This window comes from Callorhinus ursinus, unplaced genomic scaffold, assembly GCF_003265705.2.
Source record: "Callorhinus ursinus isolate GAN/ISIS: 27379988/994484 unplaced genomic scaffold, GSC_fseal_2.0 scaffold13, whole genome shotgun sequence".
Taxonomy (NCBI): domain Eukaryota; kingdom Metazoa; phylum Chordata; class Mammalia; order Carnivora; family Otariidae; genus Callorhinus; species Callorhinus ursinus.
This window is the reverse complement of record NW_027397075.1, coordinates 14,372,756-14,382,298: the sequence shown is the minus strand read 5'-3', so window position 1 is coordinate 14,382,298 and position 9,543 is coordinate 14,372,756. Positions and strand designations below refer to the sequence as shown.

The 9,543-nt window shown below is 57.0% G+C and overlaps 3 protein-coding genes and 3 non-coding genes across 6 annotated transcripts; 3 read left to right on the top strand and 3 right to left on the bottom strand.

Annotated features, from left to right (window-relative positions):
* The first annotated feature begins 340 nt into the window (after nucleotides 1–340).
* Nucleotides 341–2,715, top strand: NDUFB10 (NADH:ubiquinone oxidoreductase subunit B10). Its single transcript, XM_025877118.2, has 4 exons — nucleotides 341–565; nucleotides 1,822–1,960; nucleotides 2,199–2,338; nucleotides 2,554–2,715. Exons 1-4 carry the CDS (start codon nucleotides 418–420, stop codon nucleotides 2,655–2,657), a joined length of 531 nt encoding a protein of 176 aa, XP_025732903.1. The 5' UTR covers nucleotides 341–417; the 3' UTR covers nucleotides 2,658–2,715.
* A 116-nt stretch (nucleotides 2,716–2,831) lies between these two features.
* RPS2 (ribosomal protein S2) lies at nucleotides 2,832–4,803 on the bottom strand. Its single transcript, XM_025877117.2, has 7 exons — nucleotides 4,604–4,803; nucleotides 4,428–4,517; nucleotides 4,015–4,122; nucleotides 3,588–3,761; nucleotides 3,350–3,509; nucleotides 3,044–3,135; nucleotides 2,832–2,951 (listed from the first exon to the last, which is right to left on the bottom strand). The coding sequence occupies exons 1-7, from the start codon at nucleotides 4,778–4,780 to the stop codon at nucleotides 2,871–2,873; spliced, it is 882 nt and encodes a 293-aa protein (XP_025732902.1). The 5' UTR covers nucleotides 4,781–4,803; the 3' UTR covers nucleotides 2,832–2,870.
* On the bottom strand, nucleotides 3,199–3,323 carry LOC112828237 (small nucleolar RNA SNORA64/SNORA10 family). Its single transcript, XR_003209441.1, has one exon. It is a non-coding gene; the product is annotated as a small nucleolar RNA SNORA64/SNORA10 family (small nucleolar RNA).
* On the bottom strand, nucleotides 3,826–3,959 carry LOC112828236 (small nucleolar RNA SNORA64/SNORA10 family). The gene has a single exon (XR_003209440.1). It is a non-coding gene; the product is annotated as a small nucleolar RNA SNORA64/SNORA10 family (small nucleolar RNA).
* A 417-nt stretch (nucleotides 4,804–5,220) lies between the features above and the next one.
* Nucleotides 5,221–5,347, top strand: LOC112828239 (small nucleolar RNA ACA64). The gene has a single exon (XR_003209443.1). It is a non-coding gene; the product is annotated as a small nucleolar RNA ACA64 (small nucleolar RNA).
* A 1,470-nt stretch (nucleotides 5,348–6,817) lies between these two features.
* RNF151 (ring finger protein 151) lies at nucleotides 6,818–9,222 on the top strand. The gene is given in 5 exon segments (XM_025877144.2): nucleotides 6,818–6,917; nucleotides 7,278–7,423; nucleotides 7,745–7,841; nucleotides 8,474–8,928; nucleotides 8,930–9,222. Coding segments are annotated over 5 exon segments (747 nt in total). The 5' UTR covers nucleotides 6,818–6,914; the 3' UTR covers nucleotides 8,976–9,222.
* Nucleotides 9,223–9,543: the final 321 nt, after the last annotated feature.

Genomic DNA, 9,543 nt, shown 5'->3' with positions numbered 1-9,543 from the left:
CAGGGTCCTGGGATCGAGTCCCGCATCCGGCTCCCTGCTCCTTGGGAGCTTGCTTCTCCCTCTGCCTCTCATGAATAAATAAATAAAATCTTAAAAAAAAATAATGTAAGCAGGAAGAAAAAAAGAAAAGAAAAGAAAAGGAATGCCAGCAGGGGCCTCTGCCTCGCTCCCCAGAGTATCCCACGCGCCGAGAGCAGCGCCCAGCTCAAAGGACGCGGGACCGGAGGGGAGCGTGCGCAGTGCTGTCGCGGCCCGCCATTGGGCGGGCCGAGGGAACTACATGTCCCATGCTGCCTCGCGAGCACCGCCCCCCCATCCCGCGCAGGCGCAGCCCCGCTAGGGCGTCCTCTGCGGCGGAAGAGCTAGGCGGTGGGGGGTTGTGCGTCCAAGAGAGGATACCCCTCGCGCGCGGCCGCCATGCCGGACAGCTGGGACAAGGACGTGTACCCCGAGCCCCCGCGCCGCACGCCTGCGCCCTCGCCGCAGACCTCGCTGCCCAACCCCATAACCTATTTGACAAAGGCCTTCGACGTCCTCGTGGACCGGCCCGTGACCCTAGCGAGAGGTACAGACCCTATCCGGGCCTCGCCGCTCCCCAGGGCCCCTCGCCGCCCTTCGGCGATCCCCGCACCCCTTCGCCCAACCCCGGGCTTCGCCCCCGTGACCATCCCCCGCCGTCCGCACTTGCGGGCAGCGTCGCCTCCTTGGACCCCCCGCTCCCCACCGTCACTGCACCCTGGGAACGCCCCTCACTCCTACACCAAGACCACTCACTGCTTTCGCGCCCCCGCCGCCTGGGGAACCCTCTACGCACCCCTCGTCGCCGTCTCCGGCCTCGCCCAAATATTAGCGGATCGCAGTCTAGCCCGGGGCTTGCTAAACCCCATTCTCCCTGCACGCTTTGCATCTAGCGTTGGGCGCAGATGGCAGTCAGCAAACGGGTGTTGCCAGCCTTCTGCACAACTGCTGCAAAATGATCGGGGTGGTCAAGTGCTGGCCGAGGTCCCTTCAACCTAGATGTGCTGTGACTTGTACTCCGTGTGTGCTTACGCTTAAGAACTGTCCAGATCCCATCTCTGGTCCAAACCGCAAGAGAATCACTATATTCCAGGCCCAGTTTGTTGTTCAGCTAGACCAGTGGAGGCAGCAGCAGGAGCACACTGCCCTCAGTCACTGGTGCCTGGCATTTCATCCATGCATTTAACTCATTCATTCGTTCAAACAACCCAGCCACCCACGTGCTGCGATGCCCCGGTGGCTCCTTTCTTTGGATAAGGTCAGCAGATCAGAACCCCAAATCTGGAAAAGGCACAGCAGTGAACCCACTCTTTCTTAGAAAGTGTTTTGTGTGTCTGGAAGGATGAGATTTCACTAGTCCCAACTTACCAATTTCTGGGTGGGGATGCTGAGGCCAGGTTAGTGGCAGCAAAACTGGCTTGGGGCCTCTGCCTACACAGGAAGACCCTGTGTTGTGGGGAGGTTGGCCAGCAGGTAGGACCTATAGTAGGGTGTGGGCTTGCAGAGAATGGGTTCAGAATCCTGAATTCTCTCTGGGCCTACGTACTCTACTGGGAGCTACCCCCGGCATAATACACATGGTGCCTGGCTCCCAGGAAGCCCTCCGTAAACCATAAACGGTGGACCTCACCATTAGTAACCCAGGACAACCAGCCACACCTGTTCTCTGAGAGTCTAATTAGCAGTATTTGTAAAAGCAGTCTGCCCCTTCCACGTCTTGTGAGAAAGGAGAGAGCTAAGAGCAATTTTTGTGGCCTGTCCAAACCAACGGGGCCTTTTGAGTCTGGGGTTTTTTCTTTACAGAGTTTATAGAGCGGCAGCATGCGAAGAACAGGTATTACTACTACCACCGGGAGTTCCGCCGTGTGCCAGACATCACTGAGTGCCGGGAAAAGGATATCTTGTGCATGTTTGAAGCAGAAATGCAATGGAGAAGAGACTAGTATGTCCTGCCTGTGTGTGTCCCTTAGGAAACACTGAGCCTCACTCAGCACCTCTGTTGGGTTCTTAGCCCCAGGGATACCATGGGATGGTGGTCAGCCACCAAGAAGGCCTCCTGGGGTTCGCCCAGATCTTGAGGGTGGAGGGGCCAGACAATAGGGCCCTAAGATCTTGCTTTCATTCTGCTATCTCTGGATACAGGGAAAAGATTCCTCTTGAACCACCTTTGTTTTTTTCAGTAAAGTTGATCAAGAAATCGTCAACATTATCCAGGAAAGGCTGAAGGCCTGTCAGCAGAGGGAAGGTGAGAACTACAGGCAGAACTGTGCCAAGGAGCTGGAGCAGTTCACCCAGGTGGCCAAGGCCTACCAGGACCGCTGTAAGCAAGCCCCCACCCTGAGCCTGATCCTTCAACCCTAACTTCACTGCCCAAATTGTGCCAGTTGGTTGGGGGAGGGGGTGATTAAGAGAATCACTATATTCCAGGTCCCTTTTCTGTTCAGTATGTTAGCTATTTCCTCCCCACTTTTAAAAAAGACTCTGGTCTGTATCCTGGTAGATTTAGCCCATGACTTCCGTCCCCCTCTTTCCCAGATCATGACCTGGGGGCCCATTATTCTGCCAGGAAGTGCCTGGCAAAACAGAAGCAGCGGATGTTGGCAGAGAGGAAGGCGGCTAAAGAGGCCGCCACTGCCTAAAGCAGCTCCCTGAGCACCTTCACAAGATTACTATTAAAATAAAGAATAATTAAAGAAACCTGTTTCTGGTGTCACCTTTAGTTGCCAACCTGGATCTGTTGACCTCACTGGTCCGATCTCCCTTTAAATCCAGCTACAACTTAAGTTCATAAGAAAAATACACAAAAAACACTATTAACAAGTTTTAGTTCACTTTATTTTTCTTGTATAAAACTAGGTGGTGGCCACAGCTGGAGCCTGGGTCCTCTGCACAGAGACTCTGGTGTGGGTCTTCACAAGATGATCAGTGAATTCCTAGAAAAAGACACAAGCCTTTTAGCTGTAACCACACCTCAGCACCCTGTACACACCTGTCCAGGCTAAGGAAGTGGCTAGGCAGCCAGTACCTGATATGGAGACTTGGTGAACACTGTCTCCTTCCAGAGATCAGGGGTGAGATAGCTGTAAGTCTTGGAGATGGCATCAAAAGTAGCCTTAGCTGGAAAAGAGAAAATAGAAGGTTGGCGGATACACGTGACACAACACCCCAGATGCAGACAGAAGATGTTGCGCTCCTAGGAACAGAGGCCACTTGGGGCCAGTCTGCCGTGCATTAGGAGGGCCTTCCTCTCTCTCTCAAAATACGCCAAGCACACACTGAGTATGATAAAGCGGAGCTGAGAGAGACCACAGCCTCTGTGAGGGCCACCTACCGAAGTTCCCCAGCGTGGCAGTGCAGCCTCTGGCTGAAGTGTAGCAGTCGTCGATACCGGCCATCATCAGTAGCTTCTTGGGCACAGGGGCTGAAACAATGCCAGTGCCTCTGGGGGCGGGGATGAGACGCACCAGCACAGAGCCACAGCGGCCAGTCACCTGCAAAAGGTGGAGGAGTCAGGAGATGGCCTAGGGGGAGTCGGCACCACCGGAGGCCCCATTACCCCCCAAGCCTACCTTGCATGGGACAGTGTGAGGCTTGCCGATCTTGTTCCCCCAGTAGCCTCGCCTCACGGGGACGATGGAAAGCTTGGCTAGGATGATGGCCCCACGGATGGCAGTGGCGACCTCCTTGGAGCACTTAACACCCAGGCCGACATGTCCGTTGTAATCTCCGATGGCAACAAACGCCTGTGAGGAACCTGACATGGTTAGGGGTCCGCTGGTTGGCACAGCACCAGCAGCCACCAACTGGGCCTGTGGCGCCCCTCAAGGAAGGAGTGGCCACCGTGAGGCCACTCTGAAGTCCTGAGGAGATCCTTTCTCTCTCTCCCCGTTACGAAAGCCACGCATGTAGTGACAAGCGTGACCATGCAGAGCTGAGAGAGTCTCACCCAGCCCCTTGGCAGGCGCAGCCCAAGAACACACGAGGTGACTAGAATACCTTGAACCTGGTCCGCTGGCCAGCACGGGTCTGCTTTTGCACAGGCATGATTTTCAGAACCTCATCCTTGAGGGATGCTCCCAGAAAGAAATCAATGATCTCAGATTCCTGTGGGATAAAAGATTCCAACGAAAGCATTCACTAGAAAACTCAGGAATCACCTGTAACCATTCCCCCTAAAGAACCTCCACCCAGCTCCTAAAACTACTTTTCCAACTGTCCACATTTTGTCTCCAAGTCGGATACCCTAAGTCAAAAATGGGGCACCTAGGCATTCACAACCTCCTCAGACGTGGAGCCTCGGCCAGGGTGGACAGGTACCATCCCTGGACCCAAGGCCAAATAAGCCTCCCGGGAACCCCCCTGCCAACGCCCTGTCTTGAGGTGGGGAGGGGAGAGGACCCCCTCGTTACCTTGATAGGCAGAGAGAAAAGATAGATCTCCTCTAGAGACTTGATCTTCATGTCCTTGACCAGGCGGCCCAGCTTGGTGACGGGGATCCACTGGAGAAAGAAAAGGCGCCGATAACTACGGTCGCCCGATCGGCACCGCCCACGGGCCCATCTCACGCGCGAGGGTCCGAACCTACCTCCTTGTCCTCGGCCTTGCCTCCACGAGCTCCGCGGCCTCGACCCCTGCCCCGACCACGGCCGCGACCGCGGCCCCGGATGCCGCTGCCGAAGCCTCCGCGGAAGCCGCCGCGGCCTCCCATTCCGGGGCCCCCGGGCCCTCCGGGCCCTCCCGCAGCACCGGCGTCATCCGCCATTTGCTGAAAAGAACGTCGAGAAAGAACCAGTCAGCGAGGCCCTGGCACCTGCGGCCGCCCGGGGCCAGGGCTCCCGCCCAGCAGCGCCAACGCGCCGCACCGAGCCCCGCCAGAAGGCCGCGGATCCCTGTCGCCGGGCCCGCGCACGCAACCACCAGCAAAAACACTCACGTGTTCTCTCGGAAAAGAAGAACGAGGTTGCGCGGAGGGAGTATTTATACCACGCCAAGTGCCGCGAGATCTCGGCTGCCTCGCCCCAGCCGCGAGTTCTCCACGGGCCTATAAGGACGGTGGAAGCTCACTTCCGGGTTTCCCCGCGCGCTTCGCGTGCGCCTGCGCGCCTGTGGCTCTTAGTGGCGCCGCCGGCACTGCCAGGCTACCCGGGGCTGCAGGTAGGCCCGCGCCCCGCCGCGTCCCTGGGTGGTAGCTGGGAGGTCGGCGTTGGTTGAAAATCACCCGCGGCTTTGGCGGTAGCCGCGGGTGAGATTCGGCGCCTACAGCTACCGGGGGCCTCAGCTCACCGCCCACTCGTCCGTGTGGGCAGGTGAAACCCAGGCCCCGACACGCGCCCCGCCGGCCCCGGCACGCGTGTGTTCTGGCCTCTGGCCTCTGATCCCTGACCCCGTGTTCTCTCCGCAGGATGCCAACGCCCCGACCGTGAGGCTCACGCCGCCAGGACCGCGGGGAGAGGGGAGCTCTGCTCTCAACGCCCAGTGAGGTTGTAGGTCTGAGTCCTGCACGTGTGGGTGTTCCCGGTCCCCCACGCATCCGCCTGGTGGTGCATCTGTGAGCGCAGGGAGCAAGGTGTGCAGTGGAGGGGAGACCCTGTGGGACACCTCTTGCCGGCCAGCCGGATTCCGCGTCGGATGCCACAGAGGGGTACAGCTTGGGTCCCAGGGGCTGGCAGGTGACTCCTCCGTGGCATCCCGTGAGTGGCAGGGCCAGATTTGAAATCCTGGTGTGTTTCACACACCAAATAGCTTCCACAGTAGCAGATAAAGTACCTTTGAACTGGGCTACCAACCCACTAGTGAGTGTGACAATGAAGGGAAACATCGCTAAGGTGGAGTTGGAAGGCTAGAAGGGGGAGCTCTGCCACTCAACATCAATTACAGACCCCAACAGGGAAGGATGTAGGGATTACTTCTGCAACTCAGCCAGTGAGAAACTGTCATCACCCTTGAACTCTTGCTTTTGTCCAGGGGACTTCGATCCCTCCCAACTTTCTTTCTCCAGGAAATAAAGTTCCTTTCTTTTGTTTTTTGGGGGCTTGCTTGTAGTCTTGCCATAGTTTGCATGTCCTGAATTGCAATTCTGGTTATTTCCAAATAAACACACTTTTGCCAGTGAAGTAGTGGACTTTTATTTTTAAAGTTAACCCAAGAATGAGAGTGTCAGATTCCCAGCTCAAGGGCTTGCATGGGCCCCATATTGCTCTCAGGAGGGGGATAGGGTCTGGGATAGGATTTGGTGACCTTGGTATTCGGTGCTACCGAATGTGCAGTTATCTATTATGTGCCTCACGTGTGGGAATATGTTGGTTTCTCAGGTGGAGACTGATTTCCCCATGTCTTTTCAGAGGCCTGCCCACATCGCCAGAGCCGACCTGTTCTGGAAAGCTTTCCCACAGACTAGGCTCCCCACTATGGTGGTACTACAGGTTGCATGGGAATTTGGTCCTCACTTCCCTCCTGATCTGTACTCTGGAGCTAGCGCCATGAGTCTTAGATCCTAGGAGACCTGATGGTGGGTCGATGTCAAAAGTCCCTGGGCTTTGGAGATCCGGCCTGGGCAGCACTATTTGAGGAGGGAGAAGGGAATGATTCCTACATTCCTGCCAAAGCCTCAGCTTTGGGGAAAGAGTCCTCAGAAGTTTAGTTCCCAGCCTAGTGCTGCTGGGGGGTCAGCTATCAACCACTCCCAAGACAGGGGCTTCAGGGACCCGCCCAGGTCCAGACTACCTATTCCTCATCTCTGAGCAAGGGCCAGATGGTACAGGATCCCAGTGGGCCCTGAGCCAGGGCTGTGATTGGCCTGAGCTGGACAATGCCACTGTGAGGTCGGTCCCCTCCTGCTGTGAAATGGAGGCTCCTGAGCCCTGGGGGTCAGTGGAGCTGCTGTCCAGACACAGATCATGGTGAGCCTGGGACCCTTTTGCCTCTGGCCCTTAAATGTGTTCCTAAATTGAGACCTGTCCAGAGCTGGACCCCATTCCTCACTCTGAGAAAGGGTGAACAGTGGGTTACAGGCTACCCAGCAAGACAAGGAAACCAACCTTTGCAAGGGTTCTGGCCACGTCTAACTCCAGACCAAGGCAGCTTCTCCAGCTGGGGACTGGTAGTCTTGGAGGGCCTTGACCCTCACAGCTGCCCCCTCAAAGTGGGTCCTGACCCAACCCTCCACTTGGGGGGCCCACCTCCCCATCCTGGGGTTTCCCTCTGGGTATGTAGCTGGAACCTGGTCCAGCCAGGCACTGATTTTAGCCTGACCTTTGCAGAGTGGCGGATATGATCTCAACCTCTTCGCCAGCCCTCCCGACTGCAACTTCCTGTGCTCCGTGTGCCACGGGGTTCTCAAGAGGCCAATGAGGTTGCCATGCAGCCATATCTTCTGCAAGAAATGCATCCTCCGGTGGCTAGCCAGGTGCTAGTGGGCGCCCAAGAGGCTAGGAGGACAAGGGCAGGGCTGTTTCCATCCCTGTGGCCCAGAACAGAGAGGAAGGTGGGCCAAGCATTAGGTCACAGTGGGCATAAGAGTCAGCTTCCAAATCTAGAACACTAAAATACATGTGTCCCCGCACCCTGGGGTACTTACAGCCCATGGCCCCAACCTCAGAGCTGAGTTCCCCAGGAAGTACTCAGGCCTCTTCCAGCTTGAGAGAAGGGACCACCTGGGAAGGCGTGTTGCTGTCTCTTGGTCCCTTTCCACTCCCAACACTCCCCATCCTCTGCTCCTGCATCCTAGACAGAAGACCTGTCCATGCTGCAGGAAAGAGGTGAAACAGAAAAAGATGGTCCATGTAAATAAACTCCGGAGGACCATCGGCCGCCTGGAAGTCAAGGTAGCTTGAAGCACCCACTCCCAGCACCCTTCTCGCTCCTGCCAGGGGAGGGACAGAGCCAGGAGAGGGGGTAAGGAGAATCCTTTCAGAAAGAACTGAGAGTTTCTGCTCCAGCAACACTGACTGCAGCCTCGGGGTCATCAGTCCTGCCTGAGTTTGAGTCCCATCTCTACCACTCACTTGCTGTGTGACTTTGGGCAAGTTACCTAACCTTTTTGAGCCCCTGGGGCCTCAGCTGTAAAATGGGGATTATACAAGATTTTTAGAGGATGAAGTGTCTGCTGTGCTGGCCATCACCCCAATCCCCTAATTTTATAGATGAGGAAACTGAGGTTTAAAAAAACAAACTTGGCTTGTGTACAACTGCAAGATCAACCCAGCCATGTACCTCCCTCCATCCCCCATCCCTCAAGCCTTTGGCCCTGTGCACCTGGTCTCAGAGGTCTAGATTCTTCCCACCTCCAAACATTTGCCCAACTATTTCCCCCTCCATATCATTGTTATCATTAGAGCTTGGCAGGCTCCCTGATTAGGAAGGTCCCGGATGGGGGATTCTGCGTAAAGTAGGCTGCTCCAGTGCTGGCCACGTCCGACCTGGTTTGGCTCACATGGTGCTCTCCCCCCACCCTCAGTGCAAGAACGCAGAAGCTGGCTGCTTGGTGACGTGCCCCCTGGCCCATCGAAGGGGGCACCAGGACTCATGCCCTTTCGAGCTGATGGCCTGCCCCAATGAGGGCTGCACGGCACGGGTGCCACGTGGGGCCCTGGCTGAGCACTCGCAGCGCTGCCAACGTGGGGCCCAGCAGCGTTGCCCACTGGGCTGTGGGGCCGCCCTGGGCCCGGTAGAGCGTGCACGCCACAACTGGTACAGCGAGCGGCGCGACGCCTGGACCCAGCGTCAGGAGCGCAGCCGGACCCTGGTGCTGGGCCTGCTGCGGCGCATGCGCAAAGTGCACCGCACCACCAATCTCATCCGCAGGCAACTGGCCCAGCTCGGAGACTTCCTGGAGGAGGACGACGCGCTGCTCGTGGGCGCCCCGCAAGGGGAGACCGAGGCCACCCCAGAAGGCAGCATTGGGGCCGAGGTGTGGGGGGCCCAGGGCCAAGGTACCTTGTAAACAGAGGGGTAAATAAACGCAGAGCCCAGGCCTGGCCCGTCCTGCCACCTCTGTGCTTGCCGGCCTCACAGCTTTATCCCATTTGACACACACACACACACACACACACACACACCGGCCTCACAGCTTTATCCCATTTGACACACACACACACACACACACACACACCCCGCCCGCCCCAGGCCTCACAGCTTTATCCCATTTGACACACACACACACACACACACCGCCCGCCCCAGGCCTCACAGCTTTATCCCATTTGACACACACACACACACACACACACACACCGCCCGCCCCAGGCACTACTGCCTTCACCACGCAGGGACACTGGCCTTTCTCCCTGGGCCGCTGCTGACCTGAAGGCTCTTCTCCCTGCTCTCCGTTTGCCTGGTTTCTCTTCCCTCAGATGCCTCTTCCTCGCAGAGGTTTTCCCTGAAACCCTCCCAGTCTCCTTCCTGTTACTTCTACCTGTCTGTTAACCAACTTCCCAGCCAGTCACACAAACAACTCAAAAACCTGAACTCCTAGGAAAAGCCCACGCCTCACAATGACTCACAGGGAACCGCCATTATCTCTGACCT

What these genes read in the sequence shown, in the direction of transcription:
- NDUFB10 (XM_025877118.2), top strand. Translation starts at nt 418, where the DNA reads ATGCCGGACAGCTGGGACAAGGACGTGTACCCCGAGCCCCCGCGCCGC. An exon ending in GCCCGTGACCCTAGCGAGAG is followed by an intron (nt 566 to 1,821) that starts GTACAGACCCTA and finishes TTTTCTTTACAG; the next exon opens with AGTTTATAGAGCGGCAGCAT. An exon ending in CAAGGCCTACCAGGACCGCT is followed by an intron (nt 2,339 to 2,553) that starts GTAAGCAAGCCC and finishes CCTCTTTCCCAG; the next exon opens with ATCATGACCTGGGGGCCCAT.
- RPS2 (XM_025877117.2), bottom strand. Translation starts at nt 4,780, where the DNA reads ATGGCGGATGACGCCGGTGCTGCGGGAGGGCCCGGAGGGCCCGGGGGC. An exon ending in GCCAGCGGACCAGGTTCAAG is followed by an intron (nt 3,762 to 4,014) that starts GTATTCTAGTCA and finishes GGTTCCTCACAG; the next exon opens with GCGTTTGTTGCCATCGGAGA. An exon ending in TGCCACGCTGGGGAACTTCG is followed by an intron (nt 3,136 to 3,349) that starts GTAGGTGGCCCT and finishes TCTCTTTTCCAG; the next exon opens with CTAAGGCTACTTTTGATGCC.